We start from the raw sequence: 20,532 nt of genomic DNA, 5'->3' as shown, positions 1-20,532 counted from the left end.
ATGCTGCATGGTTTGGCCTTTATCACTGAGCACCAGCCCGGGCTGTTTCTTAATTTCTGCAGGATCAGAATTAGGTCATCACAGAGCTCTTCCAAAAACACCGACGTTAAACCTCAGACCGTAAATGTCAGTGATCTTCTGACAAGTTCTTTAGCTGGCAATAACAAAGTTATTCAGCTCCCTTTGGCATATCTGGTGCCAGATTAGTCTGTGTAATAAAGCAACCACGTTCATAAGCCTTCCTGGACACCTCGGGCTGGCTGTCCGTGCCAACGCACCTACTGCAGTGCCTGCTTCCCCCAGCACCGAGCATACAAGAGGCAGCTTCTCCCAGCCCCTACGTTCATGCCAGGTACCACAGCAGCCCCAGGCAGCTGGAGGCTAAAAAAGAACGGAAAAATCTCCCTCATTTCTCACCTCTGAGTCAGAGCATGCTCAGAAGACAAAGAAGTTTGGAGAATTTAGCTGGTAATTCTGAGTCTGGGCTCATGAATGCAAAGACCTTCCAAAGACTTATAAACAGCGTGTGTCCTGAAAGCTCTTCCACAAGAACACAAAGACAACATTGCTGCACCAACATGCTACAGAGGAGATATGATTTCCTTCACAACGCCAAGGTTGTGTTTTCTGAATGCTTTCTTCTCAAACAGAAAAAAAGCAGTAATTTTTATTACAAAAGCTTTGCAAAAAAAAAAAAAAAAAAAAAATAGATATGAAGGTAGACTGCAATGTATCCTAACTTTAAACATATGGAAGTTTCCCAAGTCCAAATCCCAGCTGGTGATCAGGGCTGTTACTATTAACCCTTGGTAAGAAACAGTTATCTCCAACACCTTCCAGTGCAGGTGACCAAGGTAACTGGGTGCAAACACCCTCACACACCTTTCCCAGGGATCTGATTTCTCTCTGCGGTCAACAGCAGAAGCCCATACTATGACCAGCTGAGACTTGAGCAAGTAACCAATGGCCCTGAAATGGAACACTTTGACCTAAAATGTGCAACAAGCAATCAAATTTTTATATTTTTAATTTTTTATTTGCCAGGAAGGACCCAACAAACTTCATAGTAGAGAAGAGAAGCATCTCTGTCTCCCCAGCTTGCCTGCAGCTGTTGTGATTTGGGGTCCCTTTGCTGGAGGACAGTGAGCGGCAGGGAAAGAACATCAGAGACTCACCATGCCCAGCGTGCAGGAAAATTCACCCAGGAAGTCATGCTCGTACAGCTGCATGCTTGACTTGTCCTGGTCAAACAGGGCAAATTTGAGCTTCTGCACTTCTTCAAAGTGGTAGTCGACTATGAATTTCTTGGAGAAAGCTGGGTTGAGGTTATTCACTGCTGTCTCTGTCCGGTCGAGCTGCAAAGAAAAAAGGGGGCATTTAGACATCTGTACCTCACATCTTTGTCCCTGCAATGTCTCTTCTGACTTCAGGTGGAGGATAACCTGCACCTCCTGCACCTTCTCAGGTGTTTTGGCGGCAGCAGGAGTTGCAGTAATACAGCAACCCTGGCTTGGACACCCTGCAAGCCTGAGACACATAATTAACCATATGACACGCGGACTTCATGTCCATGTCCGCCCACTGCCATGAGAAACACTTGGCACTGCCCTCAGAGACAACCTTCCAGAGGGAGATGACCAGGATGCACCCTGCAGAGGAAGAAGTGGGAGGAAGGCTGATGGGTGCAATGCCCTCCTCTGATGCCCCCCAAATCCTCCTGAACCAGCACAAAGGTGGCCACGACCAGCCCATTGGCTTCCTACATTCTGTGAGCAGCCAAGGGCCAGACTGCCCTCACCCACAGGGCATGAGCCCAGCCAGCAGAGCATGACCTGGAGCATCTCAGATCTGCTGACGCTAAAATATTTAACTCAAAGCACTGCTTTTCATCCTCAGTAACTGAGTACCAGGGTGACAGGGACCTGCAGAGAAGCTCCAGCTGCCTGCTGGACCAGCACAGTTTTGATTCCCAGGCAGGTAAGCAAGCTGGAAGAAATGATATCCCCAGATGCCTGGGAAGAGCACAAAAGATGAAGCAATGGAGCTGCATATGGAAGCTCACAGATGTTTCCAAGGATAACCTTCCAGCAAGAGAGCTTTGTAAGGAGAGACGGCTGCAGATAGCTTTTAGAAGATGAGAGGTGGCAGGGATTTCATGGAGGGTATCCTGCAGGACCAAGCTGGGACAGGGCAGGCCCTGACAGAGCTGGCTGCCTTGGCCTTTCTTCCATTTCACACCACTATTCCAGGATAAGGTTACTGGGGCTGTTGAACAGAAAGAAAGGCATACGCTCTCCAGCGTGATTTTATCAAAAACACACCACTTTGAAGCACTTTGGGAGCCTCTGAGCTGGCATTAGCTGTTGCTGCACCTCCTGCAGATGAGCAGTGCCCCTGCTCAGCTGTGAGACGGGATCTCAGGTGGGATGCAAAGTGGGACCGAGGGGTACTTCTCATCTTGGATCCATTCCTCTGCCCCCAGCCCTCACACGTGCATGGCCAGGAGGCTTCAGGTGCCGCCTCCCTGAACCCTCACAAAGCAGGTGTAGAGGAGACACCTTAGGACGCAGCATCCTATGGATGGAGTGGGGTGGGTAGAGCTGGTTGCCCTCCCATGGGGTCACTGCTGAAGGTCTCCTGGAGCCAGAAGGTCTCGTCCCACCTATACACGCTCCCTGTGAAAGAAGTGCTGTGCTTAGAAGGAATTCACATCTGTGGCATGAGTTGTGGGAGCTGATCAGAGCAGAGAGCAAACTAAACCTCACATTTATCTCCTCATGCTGGGTCTGTCCTTCCACACAACACTTTGAATATTTTGCCAGAACATGGAAATCTGCCCTTCTCCTTCCCCCAAGCCACTTAAAGCACCCACCAGGACAAGGAGAGATGCTCCTTCCTCTCCTCCAGCTCAGCTCTACCACAGCTCACCGGGCTGTTCCCTTGGTGCTGCTCGCTCCAAGGAAAACCATCACATCCACCAGCAGCATCCTGCAGCCCTGGCCAGCACCACTTCTCATCCTGCAGTCCACACACCCAGCGGAGAAGGCTGAGCTGCCTGACGCAACCCAGGTCCCAGGGCAACACCTCCACAGAAAGCAGCTCCTGCACTGGCACCCGTGGACTGCAGGACGGATGGACGCCTGCCAGAGCAGCAGAGCCAGAAATAAGTACTCCACGACAGAAAAAGCATAAAATGAAAACACATACCTCTGAGTCCCAATGGAACTCATTCAGCATAGAGGAGAGATTTTGGAGGGACTGAGTGGAAATGTGGTAAGTTTGCTATATATACCAACTATCGCAGTATTTTTAAAGTTGGTCACTTAGTCTGTCTTAATTGCCAGGAAAAGACTCAAGTAAATGCTGTATTCTCAAAATAGCCACCTGCCTCACCCTCTGGGGAGATGGAAATCAAATAAATCAACATAAGCGGGTTGTACACCAGTCAGAGCAATGCAATTCACACAGATCCTTCCCTCTCTGCCACCGCCTGTGCTGCGGGACCCAAACATCTGCTCAGAGAGACGCTTCTGGTGGACCAGGAGCAGTGGCCATCCATGAGTGCTGCACTTGTCCAAACAAGCACAACATATACAAATCCCCTTTTGAGGCTAGCATATGAGATTAAGTCCATCAGAGATGGATTTTAGCTCCTTTCATGTTCCCCAAGCTACTGGGAAGCCAGGGACCAAGTCAAATCAGGATGAAAAGTGAGCTCGAGAGGCAGCTGCTTCCCCTTTGGGATAATGGATAGCTGAGAAGGGGACAGCAGACTGCCTGTGCTTCTTCCCACCCTGCCATTATCCAAAATGCATCCATGGCAAGGCTGGAGGCAAGTGGCGTGCCGTTTTGGGGTGCTGTAGAGTTGTGGAGCACCCAAAGATACAAAGAGCCCAGGTCTCTGCAAGAAAAGCTGTGCCTCACACTGAAACAAAAATAGCCTTTTTCTGAGTGCAAATGGAGAAGAAAAGAATATAGAAAGAGCAGGAACTTCAAGAGCACCTCCACAGTGCAATCAGACACTTACTACTGCTCAAATACTCTTACACGCTGCCACACCAGCAGGGATACAGCAGCCCGACGAAGACTGCTGGGCTGGGTGGAAGGGGACATCCAGGCTGGGAGACTGGAGAATGACAGACAGGTTTGGGTTGGAAGGGACACTTAAAGATCCCCGAGTCCAACTCCCTGCCATGGCCAGGGACATCTTTCACTACATCAGGTTGCTCAAAACCCCATTCAACTCAGCTTTAAACGCTTCCAGTGCTGAGGCATCCGTTTCTCTGGGCAACCTCATCAAGGGTCTGAGGACACGTGCATTACAGCAATGCCAGGTGCCCACTCCCTGGCCCAAGCTGCTAAGGAAGAGCTACAGAAACATGGCTGATCACGAGCCGTGTTCAAGGCTGGGCTGTGGCACCACCTCTGAGGCTGTGCCGCAACAGTCCTGCAGGCAGCAGAGAGGGAAGAGCAGCCTTCCCCATTAAAACCAGCTCCTGGGCACCAGGTGAAGCTTTGAAGGAGGTAACTTGAGGTCTCATCTCCAGCTTTACCAGGAATGGGTGGGCCAGGGAAGGGGAAGAGGAACACAGTGAGCATGTTGAGAGTTCACCCTTGCAGAGTGAGGAGGCTTCTGTCAACACCCAGCTGACCAAGTGTTTAACTGCCTCCTTACTGTGTGAAGCACAAAAAAGTCACAAGCTTCAGCAGCTTCCTTGCACATATTTCAGTCTTCAGTTTGGTACAGCTCTTTACCTTCCACCCTGCTGGCAACCATCGTGCACAAGGGCTTTTCACACAACATCCACCAGGAGGCAACCAGGCCACGGGCTCCCGCCTCCTCCTTCTCGCCTGGACACTCACACGTTTGTGTGCCCTGCAAAGAGCAGAAGTGGCTTTGCAACCCAGGAGCAGAAAAGCACAAGGGTTTTTAAGAGCCTTCAGTTAGCAACCAGGCTAACTGAAGATTTCTGTTCAGCCAAGAGTCTCAGCTCTACAAAACAAGCACACATCTGGGAGAGTTTCTCTAATTGTAACCCTTGCGTTAAATGAACGCAGCTGAAGAGCCCTCCAGTTTCCAAGGAGAGGTTTGCTGGAGATGTTCAGGCATCCCCAGCACTTGGGAGATGCTCTCCTGAGGGGCAGGGAACATGGGATGGAACATTTGGGAGCAAAGACTCCATGCCATACTGCCGTCCTCCCCTCCAAAGATACCCTAGGAGCCCCAGGCCAACAGGCTGGCAGCTGACGGCCTCCATACCCCTCTGAGATTCAGCAACAGAGGAGATGAGGGGTGCCCAGTGCCACCACACCGAGGCTCGGGAAGGAGGGATGACTCAGGCTGGCACAAAAGCAAGGGCACAGCTGAGTCATGGGCCAGGTCTTTCCTGGCTCCTGCCAGCCGACAACACCAGGCAGAAGGCTGACACATTACCCATCGTTATGTCACTTCTGGGCCTGTGCTTTTTGTTCCTCCCTCCCTCCACCACCCCCTCTCCAAGGCTGATTCATTAATATATTTTTTTTAATTCTTCTTAAGCTCAGCGAGACAAAATAATTGTATTTGGGAACAAAAATGACAGCCAGAAGAACAGAACCCCTGCTGTCGGCATTTGCAGGCACTGCAGCCCCACTACCCAGGTACGGGTGCTGGCATGACGATGGCTGGGAGGATCCTGGAGGCCCTTGTTCTAAACAAGGCCACAACGCGTCACTCATGTCACTCTCCCCAGTGCAGAGGAGGCACCTGCAGTGTCAGTGCTTGCCAGCACATGCTATGGGATGAGGGCATGCTGCTGAGCACGTTGTGGCCTGTCCCTGTCCATCCCCTGTACTTCAGCTTTGCTATTCGAGACAACACTTTAGACAGCAGGCTTGGTGCCATGACCACTGCCATGGGGAGCCTGTTCCAGTGCCCAACCACCCTCCAGTGAAGAACCTTTTCCTGATATTGGATCCGAACCTCCCCTGTCACACCTCCATGCCATTCCCTCAGGTCCTGTTGCTGTGCACTGCAACCACACCATGGGGGCACAGGAGGCTGTGGGGGCACAAGGGTTTGGGTGCTGGCCATTCCCACAGCGTGCTGGAGGCTCGGGGCCACATCCCCTGCACATGGACACCAGGAGCAGCCGTTCCCACTGGAGAGCTCCACATATCTCCAGCTCGGGCCACATGCTGACCTGCACTGAAACAGCAGCAGAGCATTGAGCAATCTGCCATTCAAGGCTGGCGTCCAGCACCTATCTTGTCAATTATGAAGAAGCTAAAAATAGCAGAGGAAGGGGAGAAAAAGAGCAAAACCACATATTTGTATTGCAAAAGAAGCCTTGGAATCAAAACTGCTGGACTGAGACATTGCTGACAGCAAAAGAGGAATTCCTGAAAAGCACAACTAGGTCAAAGAGATGACACCTATCAAGATGGGAAAGCTCATTAGTCTCATCCAACCTGATGAGCAAAATTAATTACAGACCATGGCAAAGGCAAGGTCTGCCCCCACACCCTCCCTGCTGACATCGAGATCAGCTGTAGGACACCTTAGCCAATGCACCTCGATTCATCAGCTCCTTGGCACTAGTTCATTAGTTCAGATATCAGAAAAATTAGACCACCTGGGAATTGGGACATTTTTGTTGCAGTTTGGTGATTTAATACCCCTTGGCTGCTCATTCTGTGCTGTGCTGACCAGGTCTGTATCCAACACCACTACTTGCACCCATCCATCACATCTCAATGTGCTGCTTATCTGCTTCCTCACGGACACACCGAAAAAAAAGCTTTATACCATCTAACTGCAATCACACTTATAAAATAAAACCCACATATGTTTTTTAGCGTGTTAGTGTTAGGTCAGAGGTTGGACTCGATGATCTTGAGGTCTCTTCCAACCTAGATAATTCTGTGATTCTGTGATTTTTATTTTTATTTTTTCTGCAGGCATTTTGGCCCAGAACCTATCCCTCTGTAGCCAAAAGGGAGACCTCCCTGAGTGAAACCTCTTGCCACTGCAGTAACACTGCTGGCAGCAACCTTGGTCACTACCAGCCAATTTTAAAGCCAGTTTGAGCATCTCTGGATGAACCACAGTGCATCAACATGCACAAGTGCAGTCCCCAAAGTGGCTTGCAGTGGGGTGTGTACTCCAGTGCTACTTCCAGCAGGAGGGGGATATCACATCCTCTGCTGGTGGATTGCTAGGAAGCAAACTTTGGGGATCAGGCCATTTCATTTATGCTATGAAATAATTCAGACAGCCAGAGGGTAAATTCCCTCTCACTCCATTAACCCCATTAGCAGCAGCCTCATCCTGCAGAAGTGGAGGGCTGGAAACATCAGAAGAATGTCTGTAAAGTTTTCCCATTCACTCCAGATTTGCCATCTGGTTGCTGCCTGTCTGCATCAGAACTGATCCATACCTCCTTGTGCACCCAGCTCACAATGTTCTCCTTCCTCTCCCACGTCCTGCCCTCTCAGCCCATTGAAAGCCTGTACTGAGGCCTGCTGAATGCCCACAGCAAGGCCTGTTGACCTTGATATGATTTTTGGAGGTATTCCTAACAAGCAGCCCTGGACTGCTCTGCACCACAGGACTGGCCTGCCAGACCTTCACCCAGTACATTCCTGTTCCCTAGAAGAACAACTCTCCAAGAGAAGCCCAAGGAACAACTTTACCTGTGACCTATCCAAGAAACAGCTCATCTTGTCTCAGCCCTAAATATGCCTGGTTCCAAGCAGGACCTCACATATCTAACTGTCCCTTGGGATTAGCATTGCAGACATCCAGATCTGAAGTGCTCCCAGCTTACTGCGCACTGGGAAGTGACTGGGACTAGTTCACACATGGCAAGATCACTTCAGGCCCACCACGTGCCTGAGTTGATATTTTGAGGTTTGCAATTAAGTTTAGCCTGTCATTACACCTGGCAGCACAAACTGGTAAGGAACATTTGTAAAACCAGGCACCTATGCACAGCCTTGGGACGACTGAGAGGTTTCTACCTCTGCCAGGAAAGGTCAGTTCAACAGAGGAACGAGGACCAGCCTCACAGAGGAGATTCCTCCAAAGGCGCAACTTCAGTACTGCCTCCTTTCCTGTAGCACGTCTACATGCTTCGTGCTGAGAGCACTGAAATGCCTTTTGCACATGTGCTCACCCATCACGCTAACCCAGCAGCTCATGCGCAGCTCCCCAAGCTGCCATGAAGCTCCTGGTTCAGTGTAGAAAAGCACAAATCCAACTCCTCACTCTACTGTAACTTCAAGGGTTACACACACTGATACTGCAGGGAAGAGCATCTGGAAATCAGGCATGTCCCGGTCAAGATATAATGTGATGAGGAACAGGACCTGCAGAACCTCAGGGAGCTTAAAAGCTTGCACAGACCTCAGTGCAAGCTCACCCTTATGAATTTATGTCTTGCAAAAAGCACCTCACAAGAGCCCTTATCGCAGGACTCCTATGCCAGGCTCTGGCACAGAGGGAAGGAAAAGATAAAGATGCTGAAAGACATGTTAATTCAGCTTGATCCAACCATGAGCAACACAGAGTCTCTGCTCTGGTTAGGAATCCAGGTTTGTCCTTGTGCCCAAAATACGAGTGTCATTTGAAGACAGCAGCAGCGGCAAACCACAGGAGGCAGAAATCCACGCAGCTTCAGGACTTACCTCCACCCATTTTCCATTGACTTCCATGAACAGGACACAGAAGGGGTCGGATTTGGAAGTGACATCCCTGTCCAGAAGGTTTTGGCCGCAGACGGACAGCTCGACCTTGCAGACGCAGTACTGGGAGCCGATAGGCCCCGCTGGCGAGGGAGTCCCGGTGTACGCCATGGACTCCAGCAGCAGCAACCCCAGGCAGTCTGTGGGACATGAGAGAAAGGAGAAAGACCTCAGGGCAAGCAGAAAGGCAGGCAGCCACACAAAGTGCTGGATGCAAAATCATTTACAAGGCTTTCCTGGCAGTCAAGCAGCTGCCCTGCCTGGTCGTCACCCCCACACGGGCGCCGTACCAGGCTTCCTGAGTGGGAGCTCAGCAGAACAACAAAATCCTGTCATGGCTTTACTCCACAAATAACAGGTTTTCAAGGAAAGGTGGCAACTTCTTTTTAGCCCCCAAAAGAGCAGGAGGAAGCGAGGCAGCATCTTGGGCACAGCAGCAGAGCTGGCAGAAGGCAGCAAACCCAGCACGGCTATCACGGCCATCGCCTCTGCCTACAGACGGCCTTGGTTTTGTGACATCTCACCTCTGCTGGAGAGAGGAGAAGGTGGAAGGACCAGCAAGTATGGACAAATACTAGGAGGAGAGGAGACTGAACTCGTCCAACCAGCCTGTGCTGGAACAAATTCACCATACCGCATCACAGAAGGTGTCCCCTCCTGCCTGCCTCACCTCCGCGTTATCGGAGCCACCCAGGGGTGCACGGCCAGCCTCAGGCACGTACCCACACCTTGGGTACACAAACCCTGGGGGCTGCTTAGGAAGGCCTCCCAGCACAGGAGGGAGCTGACTGTGCAGGGTGGTGCGAAACATGACTTGGGGTGTTTGGAGGTCACAGCCACGCCACCGAGTACCCTGCCAGGTCCCCTGCTGACATCTCCAAATTATAGTTTCAAATCCCAGCACGGGAAGTGTTCCCAGCCTCTTTCTCCAGCGTGATTTGTCTTTTGTGGGGAGAAATTACACTTCCATTATACTTTTCAACATGAAAATTGGTCATCATTTGGCACTTTCGGAATGGCTGGGGAGCTGTAACAAGTCTCGAAGTGCAGGATTTGCTCCCACATGTGGGTCCTGTGAGCTGACCCACGGGAGCACCTGGACTGCCCTTGAGCTGATCCAGCAGTCCCACGGCAGCAGCCCTGCACTCCCAGGCCGTCCCTGCTGATGGATGGGTTTGTCTCAAATCACGATGGCCAGACTTGAGCTCTGCCCCAAATCATCATAAAGAAAGGGGTGAGATCTTGAGGCTCAGTGAGGTGAAGGGAAACTCTGACCGTGGGTTCTGGCTCAGTGCTGCTCCCAGCCTTTCACCAGGCCGGTGGCAGGGGCTCTGGCAGCAATGACAAAGCAGCATTTGCTGGCTGACCGAAGAGCCAGGCCAATATGACAACCGTATGACCTGGTGCACAGGATGAGTTACAGGACCTCGATAAAAACTCATTTGTTATAAGAGCTTACCAAAAGTATGCAATCAAAGCTACTCCACTGAGATAAATGGGAGCTTTATACCATTATTAATATGACAACCCCATATACCTCCCACTTGACAGGTTCGCTTTCTGACGTGCAGTCCACTTGTGAAAAACATAAGATGCCTTCAACAGAAAAAAGAGAAGGGAGAAAAGGGAAGGGAAAAAAAGTGAGGTCGTAGCATTGTCAGATTAAGTTATATTCATAAATGCTTGTGGCTGGGGTTGCTATTGGAAAGAGAGCTCTGCCCGTCAGCTGGTTCAATACTTTTTCTCCATAGCCCTCGTCGTCAAGAGTGTTCCTGGCTCATCTGCTTTATCTCAAAACCTCAAACAACACCTTCCTTCCCCCTGATAAGCCATCTGCTGCTGTTTGGCATTGAAACCCCAATTAATATTATTTGTTTATTCTCCCTGGGCACAAGTATCAGCAGGCGCTGCTGCTGACAGAGAGGGAGCAGGGATGTCACTGAGCACCCAGCCTCACGTGCCACAGCCCTGCCGTGGAGTCCCACAGAGGAGGAAAACAGCTCTCCCTTACCAGGCTAAGCCTTCCTGCCCTGTCTGCTAAGATTTCTGCTGAACAGCAGCCTGGCTTCAACTCCCAGTGGTACAAGCTCTATCACAACCCATTGCTCATCCAGCTGACATGGAAGAGGCAGGAGTGGCACAACCGTTTCAGCTCCAGAGGAACCCAGAAACCTCTCCAGAAGAAGACAGCTCCATCCCTGGTTGTGCACGCACGTGTCCATCCCTTCTCCAGAACAGCCACCAAGCCCCAGCCCCACACAGAACTTGCTCCCCTCCAGAACAGCTCCATCTAGCACCATCGTTCCCAATTCCCAGCAACAAGAAATCAAACAGTGTACGTGAGGAACCCTAATCTGCTGCAACCCCAAGGAGAAATACCCACTGTCTTCTTAAACTGGCTTCAGAATTAGGTGGAAGAAGTACTCCTGGCCCCTCCACCTTGGAGCCCTTGCTGCCTGCAGGCACTACCTACTTGCTCCTCTCCAAGCCCACACTGCCAGTTGTGGCTGAAACAAATTTATTTATTTTTTAATACACAGATCATGCAATTGATGTCTTAAAATAGCCAGTCCTGTTCTATTTATGCTGCGATCTGCCTGCTACTCCCTCCAAAAAGCAAACTGTGCAGTTATGCTGATGTGGATGGGGTCCTGCTGGAGTGGGAGATCTGGGTTGGGTTTTTCCATCTCCCCTTCCCCCCAGATCTCGACGCTGCCTCACACAAAACAGAAGCAGCAAATGACTCAGTGGAAAAAGCTTTTTTTCCCAGGGCTGACTGGCACTAAAACATCCTCTGAGCATGCTGAGCATCGCTTGCACTCCAGCCCCTGCTGAGCCTCCAAGAGCGCCGGCAGCACGGGAAGCTCACAGTCGAAGCATCCACAGAGAAGAGGAGAGGTGGCCAGTGCTGACTGGGACCTGCTCCCAGCCCAGGTGCCCAAAATCAGGGACTGGGACACTGGCCTCTTCCTCCCCTCCACCCATGGACCGTGGGATCCTGGTATCATTACACAGGTGCCCAGCCATGCAACTACCAGCAAGGCAAAAGGCAGCAGGGCGATGCCACCAGCCCTTTCCGCACAGCCCTGATAAAGGTGATTTTTCCACCAAGGAGCTGCTGATCCATCTGGCCCTCAGAGGCCAGCTCTCCACCGAGGATGGAGATGCCCAAGAGACGGGTGGACCTCTCACATCACCCACCAGCTCCAGTCCCTCTGGATACACCCAGGTGGCTGCACCCCATGCCCTTTGCCAACACCGTGGTGCTGGGGCACAGCAGAGGGGTCCCATCCTAAATGTCCCCAGCTGCACTCCAAGCACCTCACCCTCAGGTCAGCGCGTGGCTGAGCTTTGGGCCCACGAAGCTCCTGAGAGCATCTCTCACCAAGGCCAAAGAGTCAGCAAGAGGGACGTGGAGCTTTCCCCTTGGCCAAGCTTCCCATGCCCTGCGGGGCTGCTCCTCTTCCTCTGCAGGCACAGCAGCTGTGTGCTTGCAAACCAGGCCAGGGGATGGATTCACCTGACAACCAACCCATATAAAAGAGTCTTTTTCTCAGCTAGGTAAGCTCCCCAAACAATTCACCATGTACCCACGGAAACGCCAACAGTAACACTGAGAGATGAGGCAGGAGGCCAAAAGCATCCGTGATGCCGTAATAGGGCACGGACACATCTGCGTGTCCCAGCATCACAACCAGCCCATTCGCTCAGCGTCCAGCCCCAGGAGCAGTCTCTGGGCAGAAGCACATTGGGAAGAAATGGGTCTTGGCCACCCTGCAGCTCGTACCTCTGGGCTGGGCGATGGCACACATCCAGTACCTCCCCCGGGGCAATGGGATGCTTTGAACTCGGGGGAAGCGGGGCTGGCAGCAGAGCCAGCTCTCCATCGTTATACATTCCAGTCTCTCCTCCTTTTTTTTTTTATTTTTTTGTTCTCGTCTCTCTGCATTCGCTGCCCTAAATTAAGTCCTCCGACTCACTTGGCATCCACAGCCAAATATTCTCCTAACATATAATCACAGCTGCCAGGTTCGTGCTTATCGCGCTGCCACGTGGCTTCCTGCTGAAAGGCACGCCAGCCTGCGGCTGCCCGGCTCCCAGCAGCGCGGGTCCAGCCCCAGCGGGGGCGTGCATCTGCCCCGTCCCAGCTCCCCAGCTCCACGCTGCACCCCGGGAACACGGGAAGGGTGTTCCTGCAACATCTGATACTGGCCACAGCAGGTGCTTGAAGAAGAGCCCTCAGAAGGGAAGGGTGGAGAGGTACGCTCAGATCACACGGTCCCAGCAATTCACGCCTCAAGGACCTCCTGAGATGGACACATCTCTGCACTTGACAATCTTTAAGTGCTTTTTCCCTATGTGACTGTGTCCCCCCAAGGCTGCTCTGTGTCCACAGCGCCCTGTAGCAAGGGATTTGGTGCTCAGCAAGCGCTGAAGCCACCCAGAAGAGAAAGGGGAGCCCCAGGGCGATGCACGCATCCTCTCCTCCCTCCTCCGGGAGAGAAGCACGCCACAATGGCCAGGGTAAGGTGGTTTTAAGCACGAACAGGAGAAGAAAACAAGAAAAAAAAGAGAAAGGAAAAAAAAACCCTCTCTCACCATCACACCAGGTCAGAGTTTGCATTACTACAGGAAACAGATGCGTAGTTTCAGGGAAGCAGAAGAACAATAACTCCTCGGCACTGGGATGAAGGGCGAGCAGGGCTTACACTGGGGACAGCATAAAGGCTGCGGGCGTGCAGAGCATTTCTGCAGGTCTCAAGGTGACGCCGCAGCCAGAATTTGGGTTTGTGTACCTCAATCCACCTTTTTCACGGCATTTTAAGCAAAACATTTTGGGGGGCTTTTGTAATGTTAGCAGTACCCTCAAACTCCAGTGATTTCCTCTCCTTTAATCTAAAAATCAACAAACTTCACAGAGAACACACAAGATATATTTGAAACAGCCCCAAAAGTACCAGACTCATGGACAGTCCCTCTGGGTCCCTCTTGGAAGCCTCCCCACCCCCCTCCTTTGGGAAGATCACTGATTTCTATGAGGCTTCACAGAAGCCACCCGTGACTCAGTTTACCCATGCAGGCTGCTCCACTCCAGTCAGTGGCAGAAGCACGTTCCTCTTTTGGAAAACAGGATTATTGGCAACCAAACAGGTAATTCTGGGCTCATACGAGGACACCTCTGAGTTTACAGGCAGGAGAGGCAGCAGGAGAGCAGAGGGAGGAAGAAGAGCATGGGAAAACCCACAGCACTGACCTCTCCAGTCGGCAGCAAGGCTCTTCTGCAAATACCTCTGCTGCGGACGCCCCTGCTGGGAGCACCGGACCTCCAGCCCTGCGGATCGGCAGCACAGAGGCAGGCAGGCAGCCCCAGACCAGCACCTCTGGAAATGCAAACCTCAACCCAGCCCACCAGGGAAGCACAAGGGGCCTGACACAGCAGAAAAAAAAGGTTTCAAGATGACATAAATGTGTCATCTCCCAAATAAGCCCTTCCCGATGGAAACCATCCCGAACGCTGCCTGGCCAGGTAATTGCTGCTTGTGCTGACGGCAGGTTTTCTCACACTGCTGTTGCAAAAAATCCCGTCTCGAGCAAGCTGTGACGATGGCCAGCGGCCTGGGGCCACCTCAGTGCTGATTCCAGTGTGACCCTGGGTGAATCTCACCTCTCTCCCTTCTCCTTTGCCTGCCCTCGCTCAGCAGTTCCTCGCCGCGGTGTGATGTGACAGGCTGACCGCACCAGGAGCTGCCCCACAGCCCCCTGGAGAGGCTTTCTAAAGAAACAAAGCTTATGTGGTCACAGTTTATCTATTTACATCACTTCTTCCCCAAAACCCTCTCCCTAGAGTACTTTCCAAACAGACTTTCCAGGCAGATTTTAGCCAGGGAAAACCACAACACAACCTCAGCTCTTCTTGGACAGCACAGAGCCTGGCCACCGGGCACAGGAGCCACAGAAAATTTGGCTTCCCTCAATCTCCAGGGACTGCCTTGCTTCCTGAAGTCAGCCTTCACTTGCACTGTCCCAGCTCACCTTCAGAGCACAGAAAGGTGAAGCCATCACTGGAGTTTTGATGTTGACTTAGCCCCGAGGTGCTGCACGGCAGGCAGACTGAAGTCCTCCTCCTGCCTCCTTCATGCCATGCACAGACCCCAAATCCAGGCAGGACAAGCCACCCAAAACGTCCAGCTCCTCTCCAGTGTCAGCTCTTAAATGAAAAGCCCACTGGCCCTCGCAGGTTTGCAGCCCATGCTCCGAATGCAGATGTGTCCTGGCACCGCTTTTTGTCTCCAGGAGCTACCAGGGAGAGGCTGAATCGGAAAGGGTTCAAACACCTTTTTTTGTGGTTGGGTTGCTCTGAAATGATCGAATGTGCACGGTGGCTTTTGGCAGCCCTCACTGCACGTGCAGCATGGGCTCCTCGGTCCCCAGGGGTGCAAATCCCACTGCACAGTGAGGTCAGGGCTGGCCGAGAGAGCACCTCTGTGCCTGCAGAACCGCTCCTGCTCCCTGCCCTGGGCCATCCCCAGAAGCTGAGGCCACAGCGGACCCTGAAGATGCGGCACCCCGAAGGTGGGCCAGCTGGGTGAGCTGAAACGCAGAGCACAGCACACCAAAAAACAGCCGTGGCCATCAGAGGGATGGAAACCCTAAGGGGCAAGCTAACGCTCGGGCGAACTAATTCTCACTGCAGATTTCCTGATGCTCACCAGCTGAGCCAACTGCACCATGCCCGGCAAGGGGGGGCGTCACCCCACACGCCAGGGCGCTGCGGGGCACAGGGCTGGCACCAGAGCAGCCACAGAGGTGACCGTGGTTGCAGCCACGAATGCCAGCACTCTCTAATTTCAAGGGTCAAAGCTGGGTTCTGCCTAGTTCTGCCTGCAGAAGTTCCGTGCATGGAAACAGGACAATGCACATGGACTTGAGCACAAGGCCGTAGTCCCCAGAGGCACGTGCCCAGCAGACCACGCAGGGAGAGCTAAACCCAGCAAGAGAGGCTGTGTCCAGAGAGCAACTGGAGGGATAACGGGGTAGAATTCACTAACCAGCATCGCAGCTTTGACAAGCTCAGGTTTTGCCTTTCTGTCCCAAAGAGCCCCGTCCAGCCTCTCCAGCCCCGAGGGCACGTGCTGCTGAGGGGAAGAAGCACCGAGCTGCTCCCAGCGATGGGCGAGGGCAGCTCACAGCAGCCAAAAAGCCTCCCGCAGGAGGACAAAGCACAGGAAGCTGAGGGAGAAAGTGCTCTCCTGCCAGGGGTGGCATGTGGGCTACAACCCACCCCAGAGCACAGGTCACCCAGGCTGCAAGCCCCATCCCGAGCTGGCAGCAGTCCCGGGGACCTGCCTGGAGAAGAGGGGACGCTGCCAGCCCTGCCTTTGGTCACCAGCTGGCTCGCAATGCGCAGCACCCCGCTGCCGTTTGGGATGCAGGATGGTGAGGAGGGCCAGCAACAGTCAGGGGATGCTTTGAGCAAGCTGGGCAGGTGGGAGCGATGTTCCCATCCCTGCAAGCATAGTCAGGCTCAGCTTCAGCCATAAGCACCTAAAAAGCGACTGAGAAGCCCAGCTGGGAGCTGAGACACGCCAGCAGCAGCCTGCTTCTCCTGGCACCTCCATCACCCCTGCTGCAGGACTGCAGGACAGGACCCACGTCCTCGCAGAGGTCCCGTACCCACAGAAAGCAGAGTTTTTGCTAAGCTGGGCGTGTGAAGGAAAACATGCCCCCAGCCAGCAGGCAGCCTGCAACGCCACCCGCCCTGCCCTGACCCTTGAGCAGAGTCCATCCCAGCACTCGGGAGCAAAGGGCAGCAAGGTTTGCTCTCCAGCCTGCTCTGGATGAAGTCTAAAGGCGTCATCGCCCAGCACCTCATCCCCAAAGCGACCGGGCTGGGCAAAACCTCGCCTCCTGGAAGGAAGTCACCCGCCACGACGAGCACAGGGACAGCACGAGCGCTGCGCTCCCAGCAGTGGCAGCGTGTATGCACGGCACTCACCTGGTGGGAAGCAGCAGGCTTCGTCCTGGCAGGCAGAAGCAAGGCTTGCTCCTCCACCCCTGCGGTGGCAGGCAGAGGGAAGCGGCTTTATTGCCAGTGCCATGCTTCACAGAGACCACGCAGAGACCTAGCGTGTTCGGAAGAGCGCTCAGAAAAATCACACGCTGGGAAAAGACAAAAAAAAAAAAAAAAAAAAAAGCATTTCCTCTAAACCTGAGAGAAAAAAAGCAGGTTGCGATGGCTGGGAGCAGGAGGCAGCCCAGCCCCAGCTGGCACCAGGCACCCACAGCTCGCTGCACACTCAGTGCTCAGTAACTGCTCACAGATCAGCCACCGGCTCCCAGCACGGCAGCAGAGGGATGCTGCTCAGGGATGGAGAGGGGGAAGCGAGAGGCAGGGCAAGACGGGATCACGAGAGCATCATCCTCCACCACGAACACACCGCAATGGCAACTGGAATTGGGTCCAGCCATCTGCAAGCACGTTTGGCTTAGACACACCACAACAACCACATATTGCTGCTTGAATACAGCCTTCCCCTTGGGCTCAATTTCGGAAAATCTGTGATTTAGGGCAGAAAATATTGTGATGTCACCATGAATCCTGGAGCTAGCGTCAAACCCTCCATAAGCTCCGTCTACAGAGGAGCAAACATAAACCACGAACCCCATGATTCTCCTCTCAGACACAGCGTGCTGGGGACTGTGGGCAGGTTTTAACTTCCAGCCACTGCTTCTGAATTTTCTCACCCCTTATAAATATCTGGGGGTGAAATTACTTTTTCCTTCTATACCCAGCATACCTAGCATGTATTTGCTATTTGACTTATTAAAGGTTTATCTAATGTATTAAAACCAAATATCTGGCTTTCTGAATTTCAGCTGAATTCCTATTTCTAGCCAATACCATGCATCACGGGTGAGGGAAAAAAGCATTACTTCAGTAATGAGAAACACCTTTAAGCATTTACCAATGCCACTGCAGGCCAGTGCCAGCACTGGGTGTTTGCTGAGCAGCCAGAACTTCAAAGCCTCTTCCCTGATCCTATAAATAAGCATTAATTAAGTTTTGTGCAACGCTTGCTCGCGCTGCCACACTGACACCAAGGAAAGAAATGCTCTGGGTGCAGGAGGGGCAGCAAGAGCTCATCCTTCCCTCTGCTGAATGACATTTAGTGTCTGTCCGTCCAACAACTCGTAACAACTCCGAGGAGCTGGGTACAAACCAGTTGAGCAGCAGAGGGATGCAGATGCCCACCAGCACCGCATGTACTGGGTTCCACCAGCAAGCAAAGCAAAGAGCACCCCAAGTCCTCGCTTTGGTGACAGCACCAGTGATGTTCCCCCGGGCTGGAGCTCACCCTGACGCTGCACACAGGTGAAGCTGCATGCTCATCGTGAAAATCCATTTTTTTTTTGGAATTATTACATTTCATCTGCCTGCTTCACAGCAGAGATGCTGCCAGGCTGGCACTTGACGCACAAAGCTTCGCCCTGATGTGGATTTGTTTGACAGGGACACAAAACCCTGAACGCCGCTTATAATGAGAGTTAAGCCTGATAAATTCTCAGCTCCTTTCCAACAGCTTTAAAAATTGCTGGAGGGAATATAAAATTTGCTTTACATGGTTGCACAGCACTGGTCTTGCCGTTTAACAGCAAAACGCATGTTCCCAGCTCTTTGGATTTTTAAAATAAGCCTCTCAATGTCTGATGTTCCTTCTTAAATCCTCACCGCCTGGAATTGCCTGGTCATGGAAAACCTGGGGCTGGGGGGGCAGTGCCTATTTTAGACTTGAGCTTTTTCCTGTTGGATGCTGGAAAGAGGCAGAAAATCTGCCAGTTCCCAAACCCAAAGCCACAGGAAAAGGCAGCACGCGAATAAAAAGTGCAGTCACTGTTACTGAAGGCTACATTTGCTTATTTTTCTGGTGCTTTAAAGACATTGTTATGACTACAGCACATGGCCTCCTAACTCACCTGAGTTCCTGGGAATTACTTTCTCCCTTGCTCCTGTGATCAAAACAAACAACCTGCCTGGATAGAACAACACCAGCAGCCAGGAGACTGAGCTCAAGATAAAATGACGACTCAGGTCCCTCAACAAATATTTTACAGAGGTTTTAAGACAAGCCATAACGCTGTGCTTTTTTTTTTTTTTTTTTTTTTTTTTGGGGGGGGGGGGGGGGTGGGGGGAGGGATATGTTTGGTTTTTTCATGCCGTTTTGTTGTTCGGCTCCTGCCAGGAACACAGTTTCAAACACCTGCCCACTCCCCAGTGCCAAAATTTACCTTTTCTTCTGCCTTTGCATGAAATCCAAAGCTCTCAAATAATGAGCTCCTTATGAGGGCTGGCAACCCTGAGCTGGGACAGGAGGCTGCCAGTGCTGCTCTTCCACCAATTAAGCCAGCATTATGTCCTCGGCGCTCTGACAGCTCCAGGAGAACAAGCCCCGCTTCACGGTCACACAGCCGATGCCCAGCAGCTTTCCCCAGAGGCACACACTGCCCGCAGAGGTTTCCACTGAAGTCAGTGGGAAATTCTTTCCACCGGGTTTAACAGAAGTAAGAAGGTGGGTTATTGGTCACAGACCATTCATACTCCATGCTGAGACTCCCAAAAGCCCTAAAAGGCAGACAAAACCCATACAATTCCAGTGCACAGCTGGGCAGACTGGTGATCACGGGGGAGCCAGCAGCTGCTCCAGCACCGCACAGCTCCTCTCTTTTGGGGTGAGAGAGCTGGAAGACGATGCTGTGCTGGACTGCTGGGGAACGCTAGGCTCACAGCATGCAGAAACATCCCCACGGCACAAAGAGCATCCTCACCAGCAGCTCGAGCAGCCGAGACCCAGAAGGGTTTTTCTGTGGTGGAAACCTGGGTGCACAGGGCCAGTGCCCTGCTCATGGTGCCCACAAACCCCGGGAGCAACGGGTTCTTGAATGAAAGATGCTGCGAGCAACCGGTGCGAGGTCCTCGGCTCTGTCCCCTCCCTGGGAACAAGGACACCCCCGGGCGGTGCAGTGATGTGGCCCTTGGTGATCTCGTTTCCCTCTGGACCACCCAGCTGAGCTCAGACAGGCAGTGGGGAGGGAGCAGCTCCACGGCTGGACTTGAGGACGCCAGCCCCGACCCCCCTGCCCATGCCCACGGAGCCACAGCTCCATGACAGCCTCAGAAGGCAGCTCCAGGACCTCTCACCTCCCACAACAAGCGCTGGGGACCTCCTGTGCCACTTTGCCTGGCACCTTCCCTCCACACTGTCCTGGCTGGGATGCCCTGGAAGCAGTGGCAGATGTTGCAGCAGAGAAACAAAAATGAACCTCATCAGAAGACGTGCATCCCAGGCTGTCACGCAGCTGTAACCGAAGCAAACGCATCGCTTCCCGGAGGCTACTCCATGAAAACACCCTCTTCCTCCTCAGGTCTCCAGCGAGGACCCTCTCCCTGCACCCCGAGCTTTTGTTCCCAGCCCTCCTCATCGCTCTGCTCCCTGTCCCCCCGACAGGGCTCACTCCAAGGCGATGCCGGACCCACGATGAAACATTTCTGACCCCCGAAAAGCACGGCGACACCACACAGCGTGTAAGAAAGCCCCAGTACCAGCCCTACTGCTCGAAATCCCTGACTCCATCCTTCCTACCAGCAAGCCCCCCGTGGCTCCCTGCGCTCGGGGACGCCTGCACATGGCCGGGGACCCCCGGCAGAGGCAGACAGAAGGAGGCAGGAGCCGGGGCAGCGCTGCGGGACAAGCACAGCGCCCGCACCAGCCTGCTCCTGCCCCCAGCCCCACGGGAGCACCTCCAGGAGGC

The 20,532-nt window shown here is 52.9% G+C and overlaps 1 protein-coding gene across 1 annotated transcript in view; it reads right to left on the bottom strand.

The window, feature by feature from the left end:
* Positions 1 to 20,532, bottom strand: part of CPNE2 (copine 2) — a 53,159-nt gene that overhangs the window by 32,169 nt on the left and 458 nt on the right. Inside the window, exons 2-3 of the mRNA XM_084294599.1 lie at positions 8,668 to 8,864; positions 1,176 to 1,355 (exon numbers count right to left, since the gene is read on the bottom strand). Of these exons, the coding sequence (XP_084150725.1) occupies positions 1,176 to 1,355; positions 8,668 to 8,835 (348 nt within the window). The 5' untranslated portion in view covers positions 8,836 to 8,864. The remainder of the gene's footprint in view (positions 1 to 1,175; positions 1,356 to 8,667; positions 8,865 to 20,532) is intronic.

This window comes from Netta rufina, assembly GCF_964035555.1.
Source record: "Netta rufina genome assembly, chromosome: 13".
NCBI lineage: Eukaryota > Metazoa > Chordata > Aves > Anseriformes > Anatidae > Netta > Netta rufina.
Note: the sequence above shows the minus strand (reverse complement) of the source record. Positions and strands in the feature narration are given on the sequence as shown.